Here is a 27574-nt window from a genome sequence, read left to right as displayed (position 1 = left end):
GGAAGCTTCCGATAAAAATTCGGCTAAAGAGAGAAAGAGCTTACTGCAATTTTACTGGAGAGAGAAAGAGCTCAAAAGTTTTCTAGGGTGAGAGTCCTCACCTCTCCTATTTAAATTCTTAAAATACCTTATTATAATATTTTATTAAGTTACACCTCATACATGAGGTGTAACAATTATATTACACATCAACATCCACTCAAGGACGGGGTAATGAAAGGAAAAAAAAAAGTTAATAAAGTGGTGATGGTCTATAAGGACCATAATACTTATATGGACCATCACACTATAAAGAATTATTTATTTATTATATATATATATATATCTTTGAAAGTTTAGGATTGTTACAATTATTAACTGATCTTGAGATACCTATTGACACCTAACCTTATCAAGAGATATATACCCATATAATCAAGAGATATACATATTCTAACCCGCCATTTATAGAATTTTAAATTTTACATTTGGGGCAACCATAAATTTTCACATCATCACAAGGCTTTACGGCACCGAACACTACATTTACAGTATAATTTTGAGTCGCACGTTAATTCAATACTAGACACCTTATACAAACCTCACCCTTATATAAAAGATAAGAGCCAAAGTAGTTGTCTTGGTCCACCTATCCATCCAGAAAAATAAATTTATTCACTTTCTATTTCGATGTGCCCTTAAATTGTCAACGGCGAAACAAATGCAAAGAAAAACATAAGCAAATGGGCTGCCCCCTGTCTCTTTTATCCCTACTGTTTTCGAACATAACTTTCCTATAAAAGTGGGAAGGAGAGACCCTCTTTTTTCTCATTCTATTCAACTTTATCCTCATAAACCTGAGAAATAAATGTAGTGGAGAGACAGACAGAGAGAGAATCGCTCTCCCCTCTTTATATAGCAGAGCAGAGAGAAAAGATTGGTGTTGGCCTTTGTAAATTCTTCATTGATTCTTTCACTGAGATATCAGATTTCTTTCCAAAAAGAACTTGTGATTGCACTCAGTCGTTGTATCGTTACCTCTTCTAAGTTAACAAAGTGGAGAGAGCAGATTTTATAATGGAGAGGAGGGTTTGCACATATGTTTCTTTCCTCTGGGTTTTGGTTTTTCAAGCCATGTCCCCGACAGGTATGCACTCATGACCAGGATAGAAGGCATTTACGGTTGCCTTTCTCCTTCAATGCTCTCTATCTCTTTTCAAGATCAGAATCGTATCATATTTATCCAAATCTCTTCATTTAATCTTATCGTCCAGATTTTCTTTGTAGAATTCAGTTTTCATGTCCTTTTTGTGCATGTGCTCACATAGAGGCGCATACACACTCCCACACACAAAATGAGATTTTTAATTTTGATATAAGTAAGTGACAATCATTATTGAGATGTGAAATTGAGTGGCTAGAGGTGTTTCATCTTATAGCTAATAACTAAGATGATTGTCACAATCTTGTCACAAGAGGGAATGGCCTTCTAGCACAAAATCTTACACACAAACCCCATGAGAGTGTGTATGTGTTTGAGAGAGATGTTGCATGATTCTTTCACAGTGTTGGCGAAAATCTATGCTAGTTTGTGGCTCAAAAAAATTTCTTTCACAATGAGAGAGATGCTGCACAAATCTTTCACATAGAGATGTTGCAAAATTGTTTTCGAGATCTTAATAAAGTGAGAAAACTCTCTTTTTATCCTAGGAGCAAGTGTGGAAGGTGGAAGGAAGCACATGAACCCTTTCAATGACTCAGATTTCAGATTAAACATGGTCACATCCAGCAGTCGCAATAGGATTTTTTTATATTTTTGAAATAATATTTATTTAAAATTTAGGTTATAGATGAACTTTTATAGGATGACCCAATTTAAAACAATAAAGAATTAATTTAAGGATACTTTGAAAATAGTTTTTTTTTTTTTTTGTTATTGTTATCTCATGCAACATATAAACATACATTTATTTCCCAAATTTTGGATAAATATTATTTTTAAGTAAAAATAAAAATAAAAAATAAAATAGAAAACTTTGTTTGGGCCTTTAGATCACAGCTAAGTTCAATCTCAAACAATGAATGGCGCTTGTGTACCCTTAAAACGTCCGCACGATGCGGACACCATCCGTTAGCATGCGGTCATGTGCGACTTAAGAGGATTTCTCTCGCTCCCTTTGATACATATGATAGCTAAAAATATTAGATGCTCCCGCTGGAGCACATTGTACATTCGCACAGCTAGGAATAAATAGGGAGTGGTGGCCAGTTTTCTTTTTCCTTTTTACAATGGGTTGGCATGGATTCTTAAAAGGGCCATAGTTGAAATTTTTTTTTGTTTGAAAATAATATTTATAAGAGATTTGGAATATAGTTTCATTTTTATAATTAGTATTGAATAAAATATTGCAAAATATTTTGAATGAGCAATATTGTTCAAAATAATTTAATATTTTGAATAAGCAATATTGTTCAAAATAAATTTAGGGGCATTTCGATTATTTTTTATTTATAACATTTTATAATCATTTTTATTTAGTCATATTAATAAAAGAAAAAATTTATATAAGGTACAACTTTATACTATATAAGTAAGGTGCACCTAAAAAACTCACTAGAGAAGGTTATTCATATGCTAGAAAACCCTCAAATCGATAATCTCAACCTTGAGATTCATAGACATTAAAAAAAAAGGATTTCTAATTCTAAAAAAATTTCATCTTCTAACAAACTATCTGGACCGACCACTTTCAAGATTTTCAATTATTTATAGATTTGCATGATCATTTATGGAACTTTTAAATTTCATAATTAGAGGTTGCAACATATTTACATATCATCACAAGATTTTGTGGCTCTACAATTACATTTTTGGCAGTGCACGTTACTTATAAAGTAACCTCGTATACAAACCTGACCCTTAATAAAAATACATCTACACTTTAAGATTCAAATACATATCTTATCTATATAAAAAAAAATTAAATATACAAAGACTAAATTTTGACCATTACATATGAAATCTTAACCATTAGAAGAACGAAAAAGTATATAGAGCCAAGGCTCTAAACAATCAAATTAGAGCCCACCTCAAAACTTTCACTAGAAAAGGTTATTTTGATGCTCAAATATCCTCAAATTGATCATCTCGAAATCAAGATGCATAGACATGAGAAAAAAATGGATTTCAAGTTTTGGAAATAGTGCATCTTGTAACATATTTTTGGGCCATCAATTTTCATGTTTTCATAGATCTGATCGATATACATTATTTTTAAAGCATTAAATTTTATAATTAAAGATGAAAATATATTTTAAGGTTATCACAAAGATTTTTAGCTTTGAAACTAGGGTTTTAAAAAACGCCGAGTCGAGTCGGACTCGCCCAGTTCGACCCGAGAATCGTCACAGAACGAGCCGGTTCCACACATAAAATAGGAACCGCCCGTGTTTAGAGAGAACCGGGCGGTTTTAAACATGAAACCACCCGATGACATCATCAACCGGCGGTTCTGACATCATCAACCGGCGGTTCTGACGTCACTACTCCGACACGTGCAACAAGCGGACACGTGCACATGGACACGAACACGTGCAACAAGCGGACACGTGCGACAAAATCACGTGTGAGATTGCCTCAATGTTTCTGTGCGAATACCTTAGTTCATATTACATATGTATTTATATACCAAAGTTGAATACACATCTTTCGATGTGGGATAATTCCCAAACATCATTAAACGAAAAATGGAATGTAAATATATTCTATTAATCAGCAACTGATAATCACATGCCGCGAGACAACGGGATGGTTATGACCTTTGTTACTTTACTTGACCTCCCAAGGTCGAATCCCCTTGGGCGTTTCATTTTAGTTGTATAGTAGTTTTAGTTGTATAGTAGTTTTCGTAAATAATATAAAAGGCATAAAAAAATGAAAAATAAAAAGTTAACTTTTTTTATAACAGTTAATTTTTATTGTATATAGTGGTATAATTATTTTTGTAAATAATATGAAAGGCATAAAAAAATAAAAAATAAAAAGTTTATTCTATTTGAAATCTCCATGTTTATACTAACAATATCTTTCACTAAATTTATTATAGAAACCTAAAAAAATAAATTTTCGAAAAATTGAAGTGTTATTTCCAAAATTTGTACGCATTTTATTTATTTATATTGATAACCAAATATTTTATTTATTTATTAAATTTTACATTATAAATCATGTAATGTATTATTTTTCTTACAATTGTCAATAATACATTTTAAATTAGATAATATTATAAAATATTTTTAATTTGTTATTATTTGTCTAATAAAATAACTATAAAATATAAATTAATAATTATAATTTCAGTATATAATATTATAATTAGTTAGGTTGTAATAATTTTGGATTATAGTTAGTTAGGCTGTAATAATTTGGGTTTTTTTTAGCGGATTAGGGTTTTTTCGTCAAAACGAGATTTTAATGGCCATTCTTTCATTGATTTAGCCTACTCTTTATTATAGTCCAAGTATAATTATATATTTTATCCATGATAATTCTATGATTTTTCTTTTATGTGATGCAAATTTAATACTTAAGTTTATAAAAGAGCATCTCAATATTCACAAATTGATGAAAAAAATGAAAGTTAATAATGTAGTACCCTCATTTTTTATTGGATTCCTAAAAAACAACATTTATAATAAATTTTAATAATTTTTTCTGATTTTTTTGAAGCTTTAATCCGACCGATTCAACCGATTCCTGATCCGAATCGTCGATTCGTCTATCCGGATCGATTTTTGAAGTGCCCGATCCGGGTCAACGATCTGTTTTTTAAACCATTGATTGAAAGTATATTTCTTGATACTATATGAAGGTGCTTTTTACTTTGATTGTTTAGACCCTCGCCACCATACAAACCATACCCTTCGAAGAATACTTGTGGAACCTTATAGTGCTTACGTCATTTTGAAAATGGCATCGTCCATCGTAAGCCACAGTACAATTTCATTAATTTTCTCACCGACTTGCGTTTTTTCTTGTCGTCAAGCAAAACATTGACGATTTCTACTTTATAATATAACCAAATAACCTCATCTTGAAAGGCACCAACCATGTAATGTTCTTCCCAATGTGTGCAGCTAATACGCACGATTTGGCGAAAATAGGGCTCAACTATGGAATGCAGGGAGACAACCTCCCCCCACCCCCTCAAGTGGTGGCCCTCTACAAGAACCTCAGCATCCCTAGGGTGCGCCTTTTCGACCCCAATGCCGGCGCCCTCGAGGCCCTGCGTGGCTCTGGTATCGCTGTCCACCTCGGTGTCACCAACAACGATGTCATCGCCATCGCCACGAGCCATTCTATTGCGGATCAGTGGGTCGCGGCCCATGTAAAGCCGTATGTGCCCGACGTTAACATCACCTATGTCTCTGCAGGCAACGAGTTAGTCAATGATGTAAATGCTGCACAGGTTATTACCCGGATGGCTATGGGGCCCGTGTTTGAACTTGAACCCGTCTTCATTTTCTAGATATTTTTGCGTTGCATTTTTTACCGGGTCCTATGTGGTAAAGTAATGAGTTGTTTGGGCGTTTGAACCAATCCTTATTTTAAGCAGGAAGAGTTACTCATATGCATAGGGGAAGGAAAGACCCTCAATTTCAGAGTGTTCTACCATAGAAGGTGGTCGTCAAATAAGACATCATTATCATCTCAAAACTTTTTTCCAATTAATTAGAGTCGGCTACACGAATTTTGGTTCACTATTCTCTTTTATTAAGGATCACGCTCTAAGTGAGGCCATAAGTCTCTATATATTTTATCATTACTTCCAATCATGTCTTTTTGAACCCATCTCTTGTGCTTTTTTAGCCTTCCACTTGACTTAACGTGTATCTCTTAATAGGTGTTGTATTGGGTATGCGTTATTCATGATCAACCCACCCAAGTCTACTTTCTCTCATCTTATTGCCTATTGGTGCCACACCTAAATTTTTTCTAATGTAATTAGTTCAAACTCTATCACTTCTTGTCTTGCCACTTATCTATCTCAACATCCTCATTTGTTATATACTTATGTTATGGGTACATTATTTTTTGACCACCCAATGTTCCACCCCATAGATCAAAGTTGGTCTCACAATTGTCTTATAGGACTTACCTTTCAACTTCATTGGTATGCGACGATCACATAAAATTCTGCTATATATATAAAATAATAGTTTAGCAATACAAATGAAATTTGAAATGTACTAAGCCAAATTCTAGTGAGGAATCTCCACATTTGCAGTGTTCAGTTGTAAGTCATACTACTCTTTTCTCATGCAATGAAGTAAATACTTATTTTTCCCTCGTTCTGTTTTGGGATTTTCATAGGTTAACTCGGCGATCCTGGCACTCCAGAATGCCCTTAACACGGCTGGTTTCAGAAGCATCAAGGTCACTACAACTGTGTCCACGAGCGTGCTTTCAGTTTCATACCCACCTTCACAAGGTGCCTTCACTAATGGTGTGGCCACCGCAATGACCTCAATTGCGACTTTTCTAGCACAAAACCAAATCCCCCTCTTTATTAATGTGTACCCCTATTTTGCCTATTCTAGCAACCCTGCCAATGTGTCCCTCGAGTATGCCCTCTTCATATCCCCGGGTCCGGTGGTTCACGATGGCACCCTGAGCTATCAAAATCTCTTTGATGCAATGGTGGACTCAATATACTCCGCATTGGAGAAGGTGGGGGGATCGTCTATCGAGCTTGGCATCGGTGAGACCGGGTGGCCATCCGATGGCAATCCTGGGGTGGCAACCATTGACAACGCAAAAGCTTATACCAATAATTTGGTAAGCCACATTGCTTTGGCTAAGGGCACACCTAAGAGACCAGGTAAGCTCATAGAGACATATATTTTTGCCACTTTCAATGAAGACTTGAAGGCCGAGGGCATCGAGCAGAACTTTGGGCTCTTCTTTCCTAACCAGGCCCAAGTGTACCCTGTCAACTTCTTCCCCACAGTCTGAAAATGGCCATTCCTGATTCTTGTTCTTTGGAATAATGGCACTTGGATATGTACATAGTAATGGGTTCCCTCATTTTCATTTTTATATTATTTGGGGCGCATTTGTTTATCCAGCTTGAAATCATGTATTTTGACAGCTTTTAAGTACAGAACTGAGGATATGTGCATGAATCCCTTCTAAGCACCCTCTTGGAGCAGGGAAGCTAGAAGACAGAGTAGTTTTGGTTCAATTACAAAGAGATTTTAGCACCATTTTGATTTCAAAGTTTTCAAGCACATTTTTTTTTTTCTACTTGTAATTGAATAAACAGCAATTGGCTTAACTATTGTAAAGGAAAAAAATTCAAGATTTAGGTGAAAAAATAAGGGAAAGAAAAAATGATGTAAACCTAGAAGAACAAAACTGAAAGATTTTACATGGTTCAACAATTGCCTACATTTATAGGCAGTAAACTTTCTCTTCCACTAATCCAAGAAACAGCATGCAGCCTCGAGCCCTCTCTTATAGATCCTAAAACAAGGTTTTCCTCTCTTTAGAATGCCCACACAAGAGGCCACAAGAAAACTCATCCTTTTTCTCTCTTTACACATTCGTAATCTCTCTCTCTTAGGGAAATCTAAGATGCCAGGACATGATGCCTATCCGTATGAACTCCGTTTCCTAGCTTTTAATATAAATATAGGAAAAATATCCTATTATCTTCTATTTTTTACTTCTATATCTCATCAGATCCAAGAATTGAAAATATTACTTGTAAGCAAAATGACTCTATCTTTTCTATCTTTCAACCCCTTAAACCCTTTTGACCAAGTATTATTGACCTCAACAACTTATGGAATGACTCTATCTCTCTCTCACACATCATCATCTCTCTCTCTCTCCTTAAAACACAAAGTCCATCTCTCTCTCTAAAACTCCATCTCTCTAAAACCCAAACTCCATCTCTCTCTCACACAAAAAAAGGTGTGCTCGTGTTTGAGCTCAAACTAAACCCTCTCTAAAACCCAAACTCCATCTCTCTCTCACACAAAAGAAGGTGTGCTCGTGTTTGAGCTCAAACTAAACCCCTTGGCTGTTAAACTTATCGAGAAGTGAAGAGAGAGGGATGGAGTTTTAGAGAGAGAGAGAGATAGAGTTTGAATAGGATATCATTTTAGTGTTTGTTTCGATAAAAAATTTATGGTCAAAGGGATCCAGAGGATTGTAAGATAGAAAAGATAAAGACCTTTAGTTGACAAGTAATATTTTCAATTTTTGGATCTCATGAGATATGGAAGTTAAAAATAGAGAATAAAAAGATATTTTCCCTTTAATGGGATATATGTGGTGTATAGGATGATATCCACCACTAAAGGCTTCCTAAACCTATAAGGATATGCCGCATGGCATATTTAGGAACTCCTATAGGATTCAACAAAAGAGTTGTACTATCTTCCTTGACAAATGAATTCAATGTAACATTATTTCACTTGAAGAAATGTTTTCATTTAGGCTAATTTGTTTCAAGAAATTTTGCCCAATAAATATTAATCATCAAATGAACTTGTCCAAAGAAATTCTTTCACCAAGTGAACCTTCCCTTCCTAATATACTTGTTTTGACATTTGTCTGATTGTAATCAATATTAGTTTTTTGCTATAAAATATATCTATCTTATATCACATCATACACAAACAAAGTGATATTGAACTTCAACATGCTTAGTTAAATCATGAAAAATTAGATTTATGTGAAAGTTGGACTTATGTGATCTAGCGAGTATATATATATATATATATATATATATATATATATATATATATATATATATATATAAATTATTTTTCTTATCTTTTTTTTTTCTCTTCCGCCTTAGAACATTCACAAGTAGTCAATTACAATAAATTGACTTGAAAAGAAATAAAAAAAAACAAATATAGGAACCAAAACTTGATGTCACTAAGACCTCTATTTTATTAATCAAAAGAAAACCACAAGCAATATGCTTTGGAATAATAAAAGATATAAGAAATAAATATGGCAAAAAATAAGAAAGTGAATGCCGGAAATTACCTCAACCAGACTTATTACACCCCACACCAAGTTACCACGTTCCGATGGCGTAAGATCAATGGTTAACCTTTAATCTTAAAAATGAGAAAGCAAATAGGTCAAATCCTCAAATGGAATAAAAACTCATAAGATAATGATCAAATATCAAACTAAGGTTTACCTCTTGATAACTTAGTTGAGAGAGATATAGTTGAGAGAGATAACATTTCATTATTAAAACCTTAACCCTTTAGGCTATGTGAAAGTTAGGAGATGAGTGATATAACATCTAAGTGGGACATGCCTCTCTTGAAACATATGAGAGAGAGACCTCTACTAGGAGTGTGCCCCTCTTATTGAATCAAAGAGAGAGAGAACATCTACTAGGGGTGTGCTCCTCTAAAGCATATGAGAGAGAGAGAGAGAGAGAGAGAGAGAGAGAGAGAGAGAGAGAGGATTAGATGCGTGAGAGATATGGAAAAGGCACCCCTTTATATAATGCTTAAAGGGGAATAGGGTTTCCATATGGTTTGCCTCTTAAGTGAAATTAAATATACACCATTGATCTTGGATGACTTGTGGGGTGAAAGATGGGAACCCTCCATTCCATAGATTAATCATCAAGATCATATGGAAGGTGCTAGAACTTTTATTCATAGTTTCCTAAACCAATTTTTTATCCATTAAATTAAATAAAAAATATCAATAATAATATTGTGCTTTCTTATTCTCATGCACAAGCCTCCTCACACTTTTCATAGTTTGATTTAAACACTCCATAAAATTAAACTTTCTAAAATATAATATCTTTTCCTTCAAGCCATCATGCTTGAATCAACAAAATAAAAAGTGAGACAAGGGCGAGGCGTGCCACCCTATGTGGCACTCCATGGGCCCCACCAAGATGCAATGGTGGGCCCATGTATACTAATGGCCCCCCATGCACAAAAAATATCTCTAAAATTAATTCATGATTTATAAAATTTATAAATTTCATTTGAATATTTAAAACATTGTAAATTCGATGACTTTGTTTTTATAAATCCAAATTTCATAATAAAATATCCAAATATTTAGAAAAATTTAAATAACAAATCTAAGATCAAATAGCATTAAAATAAATATAATTAAATACTTTTGACGGGAATTGGATCCATATGGTCTAGGAATATTTCAACTCTAGAGCACTCTACTTGTGGACTACGGTCCACACTTGCTTTATCAAACAAACCCCATGACTAGTGGGCAAGAGGGCTTAATCACAGTTTGTGGATTTCAGGTTTTTCCCTAGAGATGTACCAAGGTCACCTAGACCTGATGTAACCACAACTCTACGGTGCTTAGGGGTAATCTCTCACAGATATACATGCTTCACCCTCAAAGCTTGTTCGTTTTCTCGATATGGCTATTATATATACGCCTTGTGATAGTACGCGGATGAGGCTTTGGCTCTCGTCTCTGAGGGTTTCCATCACGCATATTGGCCACATAGTTGTTCGACTTACTCATCCGGGCATACTCTGACCTCATCAATCGATGACCCACTATAACCCTTATGGGTTTAATTTCTATGCCCAGGTAACATGAGTTTTTCCCAATTGACTGGCCTAACACGTCAAGCCCAGTCCGGTATAAGAAAATATCATTTGCTTAATATGATCCACACAAGACTACACTCCCACTGAATTCAAGTTCCATTTTATCAAACATTTTAATTACATGCACTCACAAAACTTTTAATGACCACATAGACCCAACAACATTATTCAAAGTAGGGTACTTTGGCGATCACAATGATGTGGCATACTTTTTGCACTACTACAAACAATTCAAGTAACATGTGTAGTAAAATTGGTTCTTTAGGTACATGAGTAAGTAATATATATTTAAGCTTCTAGAGGACAAAGCAACCATGCGATGTAACATTGATGATCAAGTAATTGCACCAAACCCTAAATACCATAATTACAAGTTCCCTTCAAATGATAAAGGATTTTTCTTTTTTTTTTTGGACAATGAAGGATCTATTTCTTGGGTTATGTCTAGCCTGCCATTAACCATATAAAATACAAGACTAAACATGAGCCACCATACCATAGATAAATACAATACTTGAGACTTCTATGCCTTCTTGTTGGGACAGGGACATTATTTGAAGGCAAATTCATTGAAAAAGAAAATTAGGTACTAACAGTTTAGCATCTTGCATATTGAAGCACCGTAAAACCTGCTCCACATGACATTTTTGATAGCATACTTTTTCTATCCTTTCCGTATCAAAGGACCCTTATCCCAAGAATTGGATTTAAAACTCCTAAATATTTTATTCCTTGGCCAACTGAGTATAGCCACCCTACCTTTTGCTGAGGGAAATCCCAAGTACCCACAACACTAAATCCTAGGACCCAATCACTTTTCCAAAAGTCACATAAATTCCAAGTGTTCGTTTTTTTCTTTCTTTGAGAATCCTTTCGTGCTCGTTGATTTTTTGGTTGTTATTTACTTATTGCCGAAAATCAATTCCTCGAGTTTTAGACCCTTTGCACATTACTAAGACCGACTCCCTTATCATGGTAGGAAAGGGAAAGGGATTAAGGTCGTGGTGTTAGTACCTCACATTTTAGTTATCACATTGTTTTTTTCATTCCCGTCATTAATATTATCTCATTAATACCTTCAAAAAAATTAATTATTAATTTATTTAAAAAAATGAATAAGGTATATCTTCTTCACTTAATTACCCAAAAAAAAGGACTCCCCTATGGTCGTTGAAACTATCAATGGGATGATGACAACCTCACTTGGAGCCGTAGGCTGACCGAGTAAGAGTATTTGGTGACCCGTGGTTCGCGTTAGGGTCACGGCATTAACGCGACCTCTTTTTCCACAACAACCCACCCAAAACATTATTTTCCTCTTCAAGATAGGATGCGCACTCAAAATAAAATAAGTTAATGCCTGTCCTACAATGGCTCTATTTGGCATCATCTTTGAAATGAAATAACCCATTATATTATTAAAAGGACATTCGTTTTTACTACTAAAAAAAATTGATATTCGTTATAAGATGAGTCAATAAGGGGGAGTGATTGATAGCAGCCTAAAGCACACAAAACAAAGACAATAGGACCGATAGTATTTCTTTTTTAATATTATATGGATGCGGCTAGCATGCGGCCAAGCCTGCACTTGTATTAATGCGGGCTTGGCAATAAATATATTTTTTAAAGATAAATTTATCCTAATTTTTAGAGAATATATAGTCTTTAACATGGAGATCATGAATATGAAAAAATAAATAAATTTTGAAAACTAAAATAATAATTATATTAAAAAAACATTTGGAGTATTAGTTACAATTGTTTTTAGATGAACTATCTATTTCCATCCATTTTTAAGATAGATGCTTTATACCTCTGAATTGCATATTGTACAAATGGGATCCAGTCTACCTGAAACAATTGTTGATATCATTTAATTGAGGGAAAATTTTGTGCTGCCAACGACCACCATTGGATATGTGGGCATTGCATTCTTGGTGGACTGCTTCCCCAGCAGTATTAAGTGTGTTCAAGTCCCACCTGAATGAGGCTCGATGAAGCAGTCAAACACTTCAAAGAGAAGCTGGGTAGGCTTTCATTAAAGTCAACATATTTTTCTTACAAAAGTTTCATATGAGATAGCAGACAGTACAACAACTCCCTCAACAAAACTACTTGGGAGTATTTTTTATTTTAAGGGCGATGCAGGTAACCATTTCATAGTAAATAGATATCCACTTTGCATGGATGGAGGCTTGTAACATATCACAGTCAGTCAAGGAGGCTACAACCATCAAGATTAAGGGTGGTGGAGGTAACCACTCCAACAGTAAATAGATAACCTCTTCGCACATATGAAAGCTTGTAAAAGATCACATCCATCAAGATTAACAATGGGGCAGGCAACCATTACAACAGTAAACAAGGAGCCTTAAGGAGCTTTATAAAAGAGAGCATTTTTTCCCATTTGAAGGACCAAAAGTCTAATCCCAATAAAAAAAAAAAATGTATATGTTTTGTATGTATAAAACTGGGGATATGGTTCAAATGCTTGGAAAAGATATGGTGGAATTAAAGTTTAGTTTGGACAAGGTTCATACATTGGAAAATATCAATTATTTAACGGATATGAGAAGAAACCTTGTGTCCAAATATATCTTGAATAACAAAAAGTTTTAAAATGGTCATTTGGTCTGACAAACTCATTTTGAACAAAAATAGTGTGCTTGATAGCAAGGGTTACTCTAGCGATGGGATGTTTAGGTTTGATTTGGACAATAGAATAAATAAGTATTCTGCTTATATTGTAACTTCTTGTCATGTATGACATGGTAGATTAGAACATATTAACTTCTATTATATACTTAGTTAGGTTACTATTGATTTTTAATTATGTTGAATTATTTAATGAAAAAGTATGAAATAAGCTAAAATAACTAAAAAACCATTTCCTACAGTAGAAAAAAATACTGAATTGTTAGGAGAGATAAATAATATATATGATTTAAATAATATTCTAACTATAGGCGGTAAGAGGTATTTCATTAAATTTATTGATATTTTTTTAAGGGAAAAGTTTATATAGAGCTGAGGCTCTAAACAATCAAATTTGAGCCTACCTCAAAATTTTCACTAGAAGAGGTTGTTTTGATGTACAAATATATTCAAATTGATCATCTCGACATCAAGATACATGGGCATGAGAAAAAAACAGATTTCAAGTTTTGGAAATAGTGCATTTTATAATGCATTTTTGGACTGTCAATTTTCAAGATTGTCAAGTTTTCATAGATCTGTCGATCTATACTATTTTTTAAGTTTTAAAATTTATAAATAAATATAAAAATATATTTTAAGGCTATCACAAAGATTTTTGATATTAAAACCACATTTCTAAATATTATTTGAAGGCATGCTCTAATTTGAATGTTTAGAGCCTAGGCTCTATACAAACCACACCCTCTTTTGAAATGTGCTTATATTTATTTGCTTAAACATAAAGATGTGGTTTTTGAAAATTTTTAAAATTTCAAAGCAGAAGTAAAAAATCAACTTAATAAAAAAATTTAAATTTTAAGAAGTGATAAGGTGGAGAATATTTATCAAATGATTTAAATAAATTTTGTCAAAATAATGACATATTCATCAACTGATTGCTCCCTATACCCCTCAAAAAAATGGATTAGCAGAAAAAAAAAGTAGAACTTTTATAGAAATGGTGAATACTATATTAATTTTTTCTTCTTTTGCCATTAAATTTATAGGGTGAGACTTTATTGTATGCATGCTTATTTTGAATAGAATTCCAAATTAAAGTTAATGATCAAACCCCTAAGTTTGGTTTTATAGAAAATCATTTTTTAACTTTATTAAAATATGGTGTCTTGCATATGTTAGACTTCCAAATCCTAAAAGAAACAAATTAGTTCCTCAAACCACTAAATGTGTGTTTCTAGGGTATTCACGAAATAGTAAAGCATATAGACATTTGGATCCAAATTCTAATACAATAGTAGAAATCTAGAGATGCTGAGATTTTTTGAAAATATTACTTGTAAAAGTAAACCATATAAAACAAGTAGTCGACCAAGTAAAAATAATTATGATATTGATCAAAATGTTGATGACGAACATGTAGAAAATAATGATGATGAGAAAATAGAACCAATAAGAGGTAAAAGAATTAGAGGTCATCCATCTTATAACTTGGACTAAATTTTTATATTTATCTAGCTGAGGCTAAACAAAATAAGATATTAAATTCAATACTAATAGTGAATTGGGTTCCATAATTGCGAATAGAACTTGAAAATTGGTAGATCTTCCACCGGGCTCTAAACCCATAGGTTATAAAAGAATTTAAAAAAAAACACAATGATGATGGTTTTATTAATAAATACAACACAAGATTAGTAGCCAAAGGAATTATTTTGACGCATATGCAACTGTGACAAGAATTACTACTCTACGATTGCTTTTAGCAATAGCTTCTATTGACCATTTAGCCATATAACAAATGGATGTAAAAATTATTTTCTTAAACAATGATAGATGAATAAATCTATATGGAATAACTTAAAGGGTTGGCGATGCCAGGCCATGAGAACAAAGTTTGTAAATTAGCTAAATCTCTTTATGGACTTATTTTAAGTATCAAAAAAATGGTGTAACAAATGTGACAGTGTGTTGATGTCAAATGGACATAACAGAATAAGGCTGATAAATTGTTTGTACAATAATAAAATAATTTTTTTATGTGTCATAATATGTCTATATGTAGATGATATCTTAATGTCAGACCCCAATATGGAAATTGTGGAGGAACTAAGAAATTTCTTTCATCTAATTTTGATATGAAGTACTCAGGAGAGGATGATATGATACTTGGAATCAAAATAGTGAGAAAAGAAAACGAATTAATATTGACTCAATCTCACTACATTGAGAAAATGCTCCATAAATTTAAGCATAATGGTAGTAAGCTAGTCTCTACCCCCATAGATCATCTTATTAAGTTAATGAAAAATTATGAGAGACGTATATCTCAAATTGAATATGTCAAGGTAATTGGTAGTTTAATGTATGCAATGAACAATACAAAGCCTAACATTGTACATTCGATGAACAAATTTAATAGAAATACAAGTTGCCTTGGTAGAGAGCATTCAAATTCTATATTTCGAGCAATGTTTTAAAAATCGCCGATGTGATCCGGAATCGGGTGATTCGGATCAGATATCGGTGATACTGCTCCGGATCCAATAAGAAAATGGGATCAGAGTGGTTACAGTTTTTTGACTTTTTTTATTGAAAAAAGAGCTGCATGTTTGACTTTTTTATTTAAAAAATCGTCGCACAGCACGGTAAGGTCCTCAGTAATGCCTCGCATCATTGCCCCAAGTGCAAATATAACTCCTTTAAGTCATCTTGTCTCTGTTTTATTGCCCCTTTGACTTCTTCTCCTCCCACACTTGAACAATGTGGTATACATATTATTTAACAAATGAGCGGGTTTCACGCCTCCACCAAAACTCTATCTAGAACCGTTGAAGTGTGTATAGCTATTAGAAAAGAAAAAAAATAGTACTAGCTCATAGGATATTAGAACAATAAAAATAATATTAATACTAATTTATTGACCATTAAAAAATATTACTAGTTTATGAGACATTTTAAGAGAAAAAAATAACACTAGCCCAAACAACTTTAAAATCTATTTTAAAGTTGCTTTGTCAATTATCCCATATTGCAAGTATGATAGTTATTTATTTTTCTAATTTTATTATAATATAATTACAAATTTACATTTCTAAATTCTATACTTTTGTAGATTTATTTATTTGTAAGGGTCACACCTTTATTTATTACGTATATTATAATTAATAGTTATACATCGCTAACCAATTCTTGTATTTTTTTTATTAATTTATTTACATTATAAATTATATAATGTATTATTTTTATCAATGATTTAAAAAGCGGATCGGTGACCCGGATCGGGCACCTCAAAAACAGATCCGGATCGGCGAGTCGACGATTCGGATCGGGAATCGGTTAAATCGGTCTGATTAAAGTTTCAAAAAAATCCCAAAAAAATTATGAAAATTCATTATAAATGTTATTTTTTAAGAATCCAATAAGAAATGAGGGTACTACATTATTAACTTTCAGTTTTTTCATCAATTTGTGAATATTGAGATGCTCTTTCCCTATATAAACTTAAGTATTAAAATTGCATCACATAAAAAAAAAAATCATAGCATTATCATGGATAAAATATATAATTATACATGGACTATAATAAAGAATAGACTAAATCAATGAAAAAATGGCCATTAAAATCTCGTTTTCGCGAAAACCCCTAATCCGCTAAAAAAACCCAAATTATTACAACCTAACTAACTATAATCCAACATTATTACAACTTAACTAATTATAATATTATATACTGAAATTATAATTATTAGTTTACATTTTATAATTATTTTATTAGATAAATAATAACAAATTAAAAATATTTTGTAATATTCGCTAATTAAAAATGTATTGTTGACAACCGTAAGAAAAATAGTACATTACATGATTTATAATGTAAAAATTAATAAATAAAATAAAAGATTTGGTTATTAATATAAAAATTAATAAAATACGTACAAATTTTGGAAAAAACACTTTAATTTATTATATGCCCAAGGAGGAACAAAAATTAGCTCAAGAAGGGATAACTATTATATGGCCCAAGAGGGATTCAAACTTGAGATGTCAAAACAAAGGACATTGGTGATAACCATCATGCCTCCTTAACATATATGTTTAAAATTGCCTATTAATAGCATATATTTACATTATGTTTTCATTTAATGATGTTTGGGAATTATCCCACATCGAAAGATCAGTATTCAAATATGCTATATAAATAACTATGTAATTGGAAGATTAATGTAAGTGTGAAACACTAGGGCATCAGTGCACATGCACACGTGCATGTGCATATCGCACGCATGGTACATGTGGGAGTGGTGTGTGTCGCATGTGTGACACGTAAGTGTATGTGCGTATCACACATGTGTCACATGTGGTGGTGTGTCGCACGTGTGACCCGTATGCACGTGTGAAGGTGTTTTTGAGGCTTGAACCGATGCACGTGTGGGAGTGTGTACGGCTCGTGTCACACGTACACACGTATGTGAGTGGTGTGCGAGGCACGCGAGATGCGTACACACGTGTGAAGGCTAGAACGGGGAGGGAACCGGCTAGAACCGGGAGGGAACAGGTTAGAATCGGGAGGGAACCGTTAGAACCTGGAGGGAACCGATGGTTCTGCTCTGGAACCTGGCGGTTCCCGATTTTGTGCTGGAACCTGCATGGCTTGTGCCGATTCCCGAGTCGAACCGAGCGAGTCCAGTTCGACTCGACGATTTTTAAATCATTGATTTTTATTATAGTTGTAAATTTTTTTTTAAAAAAAATAGATGATGTTATAAGATATTGATGAAAAAAATTAAAGTTATTAATGTAGTACCCTCATTTCTTATTGGATTCCTAAAAAACAATGTTTATAATCATTTTAAATAATATTTTTGGATTTTTTTAAGGCTTAATCTGACCTATTCGGCTGATTCCCGATCCGGATCGTCTATTCACCGATTCGGATGGATTTTTGAGGTGTTCGATCCGGGGCACCGATCCTTTTTTTAAACCATTGATTTCGAGTATTAATATACCTATAAGAAATTGCCAAATGTGGCATACACTTTTTTGGGTTTTTTTGGAGTATTGGAAGGGTATAGTGATGCTACTTGGAATAAAAAAATTCAAGATTCACTATCAGCTTCTGAATGGATTTTACACTAGTAGGTGGTGTGATATTATAGGAGTCAAATCAACAAACATGTATCTCACACTCTATTATAGAGTCCGAAATTATTGCTTTAAACTTTGCTAGAAAAGAGGCAGAATGGTTAAAGAATTTGTTAAATGATATTTTTATATGGCCAAAACCGATACCTGCGATTACAATATATTATGATAATCAAGCTACTACTGCGAGTGCTTGTAATAATATATATAATGAAAAATCCACATATTGCCTAAAGGCATAAGTCTATTAACTATTAATTGGAGATGGAGTGCATAGAATATGTAAGATCAAAGGGAAATTTTGATGATCCTTAAATAAAAGACCTTGCGAGGGATGAAACTAGTAAGACGTTAAAAAGAACGAGGTTAGAGTCCATTGAGTAATCATCTACAATGGGACTCAATCTAGTCTTTTGTAACCTCAAATTTCAAGGTCAACATGTTCAAAATAAGTTGTATGTATGAATAGTTTTGTCACTAGACGTCAATATATTGTAAGCACTCATTCTAAAGAAATCCATACATTAGATAAGTCTAGTGATGAGTTGTATATTAGTAGTTAAGTTATACTATTCATGTTGTTTATAAACTATTTATAAGTAAGAGTGTTTTATACACTGGGGCACTCTTGATGGACATACTTATATAAATGTGGAAGTGAGGTTGTTTCCTTAAGGGATGAGTCTGTAGAGCATTAATGAAATTGAAAAATAAAAAAAAGACCCAAAATATGCCTGGCAGCTAAAAGACACCATAATTGATATTATTTGTGAGTTATACTACTGGTCTTTTAAATAAGCAACCTAATTCAAAGCTACATGCTACCATGGTACTTGATGGGCTTTGTAGTGTATACTCAAAGTGATTGTTCAATTGAATGATACTTTTGTAGTATGTAAATAGTATGCTTACTTATGTTTTTTTATGTTATTTTGAAATAGTGGAAGAAATTTTTGCATTTCTCTTTTTTTTAAAAAATACTTGTATGTATTTTTCAAAAGGGTGCAGTTGGCATTAAGATGCATCCGTAGCTATAGAGGTAAGGTGCACCTTCAAATTTTATCATGGTATATAATTTTGAAGTAAAATGTCCTTAGGATTATCTCAAAATTTATTTTTATACCTAATTATAAAATTTTAAATTTCAAAAATGGTTAAAATCAAGTAGATCTATAAATATGAAAATCTTGAAAATAGACGGTATAGATAATATGTTAGAAAATGCATTATTTCTGAGACTTAAAATCTTTTTATTTTTTATGGTCATACATCTCGATGTCAAGATGACCAATCAAAAGGTTTTTCAACATTAAAACTACCTTTTCCGATGGATTTTTGAGGTGCATCCGTAGTTCTACATTATAAGATTGCATCCTTATATAAACTTTTTGCTTTTCAAAATAACATAGTATTGTGTGTTTTTCTTAAGTTTTATTTTGTAGAGAGCAAAATGTGTGCTTTTTTAGTCCCACATGAAAAAGAAAGCAAGTGTGGCCATTATCATGCCTTATACTCTTAGAACAAAGGTGAAAATGATATTGCATCTGTTGGGCACGCAAAGCATACAAAGCGCATACGAGTGCGTGTGGGAGGGTGTAAGCGCAAGGGCACTTGATGGCGCATTTTGCACTCGCAAGGGCGCTTGATGGTGCATTTTGCACAAATGGATGCTTGTGCTATCATGGACTATACCCTCAGTAAGGTGACAAGTCCTCGTATCCTTTCTTACTTCTTTTATCCATATCCTTTTGGAGTTTAAAAATAACAGAATGGGAACAAAATTGTTTTCGTAAGAACAAGCTCAGTTACACTCTGACCTGAAGGCAGAACTTGACGAGTGGATGAAAAAGTAAGAATTATATTGGTTTCAGAAGAATTATATTGGTTTTAGAGTTCTAGATGTAAGTGGATCAAGGACGGTCATCGCAATACGTAATGTTTTCATGCGATCGCAAATTTTAGAAGAGGGAATAGTCCTCAAGCCCCAGACAATCGATTGAATTTTGTGAATGATTTTGTGGACCACCTTAGGTAGGCTTCCAAAGCCAGCACCGTACCGCAGATCAACATTGATGTTCAGGGCTTTAACTAAAATTCGTAAGACTGAATTAGAAGACCCTTCACATTGGGCAAATTCACAGAAGCAGTTTTTGCACTCTTCTTTTTTTTGGGTTGTTTTTTTCATTTTTTTGGGGGGGAGAGGATGGGCATGATATTTCTAAATTTTTGGACCAACCCATATTACATGAGCCCAAAGATGATCTGTACGTAATCTTCCCGAATTATGGGGGCCCACGAGAAGCAAGCAAGCTACCTTTCACGATTCAAACTGCCGGTATGCTTTTTTAAGTGTTGTGTATATTGAGATCGGGCTTTACTCCTAGTAGATGGAATATGATACAAGATTCTGGTTCACCCTCGAGCGAATTTATAGTGCATTTGGAAACAAAATGAGTACATGCAAAAATTGTTTGTGGTTAAATGAGGCTTTTTCTGACTTAGCAGTGCAAATTACTTGATCTGGGACAATACACTCTTTGATCATCCAAAATATTTTCTAATACAGCTCTAGAATTTCAGTAAGTCTCCATGTCAATTGCGAGAGACTTTGAATACTTCTGATAGCACTTCAATAAATTTACGATGGCTAAACTATGTTATACCTATCCTAACCACTGCAAGTTCGATTTATGGTTCACTATCCTTTATGATATGGTTCTTTCTTAATGGCTGACCCCTTCTAGAGTTAATTCCTTTTCTGATTTACCGATTTAATGTCTTGAATTTGACAAGGGCCATGGTAACCAATCTCTCCCTCTCTTGCACATCTTCTCTACTCATGATTGTTTTGTTCGCAAAAAACCACCCAACAATCACCTTTTATACGAGCCACCATAAGGGGTGTAGATAGAGTAAGACTTATTTGATTATGGGACGTGTAATGGGATATAGACCAACCACCCAAGACCCTTGTTAGGATTTAAGAAACCCTCTTAAATGTGGAAACAAGAATTCCAAAAGTTGGATCCCACTAAAATTGTGTATTTATTCAGCTAAAAACTTCTTATAAGTGTTACATATATCTCAAGACCTATCCGAGAAGGCATTTAGGTCATAGAGGATACATATGCATCCTTTTCGAAGTTACCCATTCATCAAAGGCCAGTTTTCATGTCCATTTTGACCGCGGTCAGGAGCAGTTGCTCTGCTTTGGCTCTTGCATGGTTAATCTTTTCCTCAAGAGAAGTTGCACTGCTTTGGCTCTTGTATGGCTAATCTTTTTCTAAAATTTGCAGGGTCATTCGTGCCATGTGCATGTGTATCATGTTTCAGCATAGACATATGAAACACATATACTTTCTAACAATAAATTATGCCGAAGTCCAACAGTTATGAGGCATAAATTTCACTGAGTTCTCTAATGCTTGAACACAAAGACCATGGATTTGAGGGTCAGAAGTCAGACTTAAGGCCTTTAGTCTGTAGTATTCTACTGCAATCAAAGACTTTTATACATACTTTGATCTTTTTCATCATAAACACAAACTTCGAATATGTAAACCGTAAAATTGATAATTTTGGGAGAGTTCTCGACTCTTCAACACTTTGATAACGCTCTCATGATTTTAAGCTCAGGAATGGCTTGAAAACTTTACTCCAATTGTTTCAAGGTTGATTACAAAGCTGTGGCTCAGCAAACAATAGCTCGGTGGTTATTCATACTCAAAATTTGACCAAGGTGCGGGTGTCTTTGGCTTTTGATGGGCCTATAACTCGATCTTTATGGCACAGTTTCTTCATTATTGCCTACCTTTGGTCATCTTAACCCAATTTTTGTTGATTGAAAGGGTTTGTACCCCAAAATAACAAAATAGTGCCAAGACGACTTTTCACCAGATTCTAGTACTCTAGCGACTTCGAGCCTCCAATAGATCCGAAACTTGATCATTTTGTAACCTCAGTCATTTTGACCCTAGAGATGATATAAATGTATTTCCTTTTTATGGGATTAGTGTGATTTTCAACATTGTAAACATTGTAACCAAGTAAATTTGACTATTATTTCATATTAAACATAACAATTAAGCATAAATTAAACAAGACTTACAGTAAATGAGAGAAACCATTCAAGACTTAGCCGAATTGGCCAAAATGACATTATATGGTCTAGCTCAGTCTGATGATGCGTGTGGTCTAACTCAGTCTGATGATGACCATTCAATAATAGTAAACTTTGACTATTATTTCATATTAAACATAACAGTTAAGCATAATTAAACAATACTTAGAGTAAATGAGAGAAACCATTCAAGACTTGGCCGAATTGGCCAAACTGACATTATATGGTCTAACTCAGTATGATGATGACCTAGCCTACTTAGCCAGCTTACCTAATTGGACTCCAGCCAATCCTGACAAGGCCCAAGCTCAGCCCGCTACCGCCTTTACCTCCATTACATAAAGAATCCATCACATAAGTGGGCAAAAACTACAATTCCTACATTACATAAAAGGGAAACGAGAGATTTTGATTCATTGGCTCTTATTGATAATAAAATGTGATAACCCCCATGTTTGGTCCTTCTTCAGTCTCTATGTGAAGTTCACCTCATAAACTGGCTTTTGGTTTGGATAGAAGAGTCCAAAGTTTTGCTCAATCCCAGCGTCCTTCTTGTTCTCATTGAACATTGCAAACACGTAGGTTTCCAAAGGCCCCGGCCTCTTCGGTGTCCCTTGTGCCGCATGTCGCACCAAGTTAGAGTTATAGGTTTGTGCATTCTCCTTTGTTGCTGCAAATCCACCATCCGAAGGCCAGCCACTCTCACTGACCACAATTGGCACCCCACCACTCCCTGCCTTCTCCATGGCAAAATAGACAGAGTCTACAATGGCATCAAAGAGGTGGCGATAATTGTTTTGCCCATCCTGCACCACATCTGAAGGGGCGGTAAACAGCGCGTAGTCCAATCTTATGTCCGAAGGGTTGTCTCTGTAGCTCATATAGGGGTATACATTCACTAGTAGTGGCGCCCTTGTTTTCGAGAGAAAGTCAAGGATGGGCCCCATGGTTGATGATGCTTCCTGCGAGAAGGAACCTTCAGAGGGAGGATATGATACACCCAGCACTCCCGTTGAGACCGATGTCGAGACCTTGATCCCGTCCTGTAATCCTGCAGAGCTCACTGCATTGTATATGTTTTGCATTGCAGGCAGGACATTACCGGCATTCTCTCCGGGGATGACCTCGTTGCCTACCGCAATGTACCGAAAATTGACATCTGGGAGGTATGCCTGGATGTTGTCCCTGACCCAATTGGCAGCAAATGTAGGATCCGAGGCTGCCTGCCCAAGGTTTTCTCTGGGAAGGTCGAGGATGACCTGAATATCAGACCCTCGCAGTGCATCAGATGCAGCAGCTAGAGGGTAATACAATCTCATTTTCCCTATACCCTTGGATTTGTAGAGGGCCACCACTTCATTAGGGGCCGGAAGGTTGTCGCCCAACATCCCATAACAGACACCCACCGGTGGTGACTGCGCCCCTGCCGTACAAGTAAGGAGATCAGAAACATAGATGAAACGAAAATCACAACTGTTGTTTCACAACTCGATCGAACATTGTACCATTGCATCAAAGATTCAAAACTAATGACTTAAACTAGCCGTGAGAACTTTTAAACTTGGAGACTCAAAAACTCATGAATGAAAAGAGTGCCAAGGAACTGACCACTCTTTCCTGGTCTTACTCTCCTAGTTTTCATTGAGGTTCATCTTCTTCAAATTTGTGGTATTCTTTTCTCTCTCTTTTACTTGAAACCAGGAACGTTTGATTTTTAATTTTTTAGTGTGTGTTAACAAGAATCTATTGAACAAAGAATTTCTTCAACAAGAATTTGGGTGTTAACAAGAATTTCTTCCTTCTTGTATCTTTTATTTGACTCCTTTTTTTTTTTTTTTTTTTACATTTTCTCCTTGTACACTTCCATTCTCTCTTCAATAAGTTTTTGTGAAACCAGGAACTTCTGTTACATATTAACAATAGGAATAGCAAAAACTAGCTTTCACTTATTGATGATTAAACCACTCATGGATATAGTAACTGAGACCATCCAAACTAGCCCCATATTAATGCGTTTCTCTAATCATAAAGAAGAGAGAGAGAGAGAGAGAGAGAGAGAGAGAGAGAGAGAGGAGCATTTTGAAACTCTATTTGATCATGAGCTTCCTAAGAACTTTATACAATGTTATGTTGGACGTTGTGTAGGGTAATAATCCTACTACAATCCACCTTTGCTTATTAACCATTTCAATAACCACCCTTATTCACCAACTTACATAGGTGAGAGCCCTAAAATTCAAAATTGTACAAGGAGGAATAAAAAAATAAATAAAATATTTGCTCATACATATATTAGAAAAGGACACAGTTTCTATGCGGCCAGCCCGCATATAGTAGAAATGCGGGCTTGGCAATAAATATATTTTTTAATTTGATCCTATTTTTTAGAGAGTATATAATCTTTAATATGGAGATTATGAATATGAAAAATAGAAAGTGAAAATTACATAAATATTTATTTTAGTTTCCGTTATAACCAAAATACCGAATACTTTTCGTTATTACTGATATGTTTGTCTTATGTAATTCATAACAATTTTTTTTAAAAAAAAGACGAAACTGCCTCTTTTCTGTTTTTCAAAAACTGAAATCAAACAAATTTTAGTTTTTGACGAACCAAAAATTTAAAATTTAATTTTCAATTCTTCAAAAACCGAAATTTTATTTCTCTCTCTTGTGAGTCCTCTGAGTATTCTCTCTCAACCTCTCTCTCTTTACATTACACGGGGATTCCGAACAAGGCCCAAAGAATATGAGGACAAGGAAGATTCAAAGCCATAACTTCCATCTCTCCCTCTATACCATTATTAGACTCTTGGACCAAAGAGATGAAGATTTATCCCTGTCGCTCCACCCCCTATCTCCTCATTAGCAATCCCTCTTCCTCTTATCATTACCCACAGAGAAGAAGGTAAAAAAAAAAAAAACCGGAGTCTAGAGAGAGAAAATACACAAAAATGGGATCATTCTACCCATGTCTTTCTAAAACTCCACATAACGTGAACATAAAGAAGATACTTTTGGTTGTACTCTTCAAAAATGTGCATATATTGAGGGTTTCTCTCTCTTCTTCTTACCCTTTTTTTTTTCTCACTTCGAAGAGGTTTTTCTATGCTCTGATGATATCTACGCTATTTCTTTTGAAAACAAAAGTAAGTTGCTTTCAAATTCGAGATTTCTAGAGAAACTGAAAGATTTTGTTGGGATTCCTTTTACTTTATTTCTCTATTCATCCTTTGTAGTGGTGGGTTTCTTGCTGAGTGATTCTTTGGCCACCAATCAAGTTCTAGATGGATGGCAATGGGTTTTGCAAAGAAAGGCCATGAATTACTTAACTTAAGGAACCGAAGGTATGTATGGTAGTGACCTTACTTTTTTCTGTCCTCATGTGAAGTTGGGTTTTGATGAGTTTCCCAATGAAAGAGAGTAGGACAGAAGAGAGTCGAAAATAGCAAGAGGGGAGAGAAAAGAATATAAAATTTGGGCATGATGAGAGAGAGAAAAAGAAAGTATAAAATTTAGGCGTGATGAGCATAGGAGAGTCAACTTTCAAAGTTTATGAAATCTCTGTTATCTGATCATGGCGTAAAATATTACCTGAGAGGGTAATTGGCGAATGCTTTCAACCAAATATAGATAAGAATCTCGATGATCCATAAGAGAGAGAAAAACTCCCTGTGTAATATAGAGAAAGAGAGGTAGAGAGAGAATGCACAGAGTACCGACAAAAAAAATTTCGGTTCTTCATGAATTGAAAATTTTAAATTTTCGGTTTTTCAAAAATCGAAATTTACGTGATTTCAATTTTTGAAAAACCAAAAAAAGGTAGTTTTATCTTTTTTAAAAAAATAAATTGTTATGGAATCTTAAAAACGGACATATCACTAATAACATAAAGTATTTAGTATTTTGCTAATAACGAAAACTAAAATGAATATTTACATCATTTTTTTAAATAAAAATTATAAATATTTTGGAAGGTTAGTTACACATGTTTTTAGATGGACCACCTATTCCATCTCTACGATGGATGCTTTATACCTCTGGATCGCATATTATAGAAATACGGTCCAGCCCCCTATGAAACAACTCTCCATTAGAAAAGTACTTTAAACATCAGAACGACCTTCACCAAAAGTGATAATTAAATAGGACAGGGTTTTTGGTGACTCGGACGACTCACAAAAACATGTGCAACTCCTCATATATCATACGTCCATATTAGAGATGGATGTCAAAGAAGAATGCCTCTACTCTACTCAAAACGGACAAAATATTAAAAAAATATCATTTTGATTTTTAAAATTTAAAATTCCAAATTCATAATCACGGATCGATGCATTTTGAATGGGCTGCATATTTACAGGTGAGTCGGCTGACTCACCAAGCACTTTTCCAATAATAAGGCACAATATTTCTCACCTGCGTTTTGTAGATGAACCATGAGAAGACCAACGTTAGCCACAGTACACCATAGGGAAAACCAGTAGTCCCATGAAGAAGCCATGTATTAAAAAAGAGAATTCCCTGTAACTATGAAATATTTTCAGTTTCTTTTGTGAAAAAATGATCATAAACCCAATTATTTATAGTGGATAGGCCGTGTAATGCGGGCAAACTTTTTTATTGTCAAGAGTCTCCCATTAAACGATATCAAATAATATCTCAAGTCCATTACTGAGCCTTTGCCACAAGATACTTATGGGTTTATTGTACTTATGCTAAAAGATATTATACTCCTGCAGACGTACATTGCCCATTTACTTCGTCGGATAAAACCTAATCTAGTTTGAACAGACCATAAATTTTGGAGATGTAACCTCTTCAAGTTAGACCCCAAATTTGGAGATGCAACATCTTCAACTTATAGACCAACCTTAGTAAAAAAGAATTTCCTAACTGCACCATCCATATACTTGAAAATGTCGCAAGATTTAGTATAGACCATCCAATTTAATTAATGATTCTCTTCGGTAGTAACTGTAATGTTTCTTTTTATGATTATCAATAAAAGCTCATAATCTTGTT

At 34.2% G+C, this 27574-nt stretch overlaps 2 protein-coding genes across 2 annotated transcripts; one reads left to right on the top strand and one right to left on the bottom strand.

Annotated features, from left to right (window-relative positions):
• Positions 1–1042: 1042 nt before the first annotated feature.
• LOC18433299 (putative glucan endo-1,3-beta-glucosidase GVI) lies at positions 1043–7245 on the top strand. The gene is made up of 3 exons (XM_006843393.4): positions 1043–1126; positions 5116–5447; positions 6353–7245. The coding sequence occupies exons 1-3, from the start codon at positions 1057–1059 to the stop codon at positions 6992–6994; spliced, it is 1044 nt and encodes a 347-aa protein (XP_006843456.3). The 5' UTR covers positions 1043–1056; the 3' UTR covers positions 6995–7245.
• Positions 7246–22648: 15403 nt separating this feature from the next.
• LOC18433300 (glucan endo-1,3-beta-glucosidase-like) lies at positions 22649–27143 on the bottom strand. Its single transcript, XM_020666547.2, has 2 exons — positions 26969–27143; positions 22649–23969 (listed from the first exon to the last, which is right to left on the bottom strand). Exons 1-2 carry the CDS (start codon positions 27051–27053, stop codon positions 23020–23022), a joined length of 1035 nt encoding a protein of 344 aa, XP_020522206.2. The 5' UTR covers positions 27054–27143; the 3' UTR covers positions 22649–23019.
• Between the last annotated feature and the right edge of the window lie 431 nt (positions 27144–27574).

The sequence above is a fragment of the Amborella trichopoda genome, chromosome 1 (genome assembly GCF_054954075.1).
Source record: "Amborella trichopoda isolate Santa Cruz 75 chromosome 1, AtrichopodaSantaCruz75HAP2 v2.0, whole genome shotgun sequence".
In the NCBI taxonomy this organism is placed as follows: domain Eukaryota; kingdom Viridiplantae; phylum Streptophyta; class Magnoliopsida; order Amborellales; family Amborellaceae; genus Amborella; species Amborella trichopoda.
The sequence above is the reverse complement of the archived record's forward strand: the minus strand, read 5'-3'. Positions and strand labels throughout refer to the sequence as shown.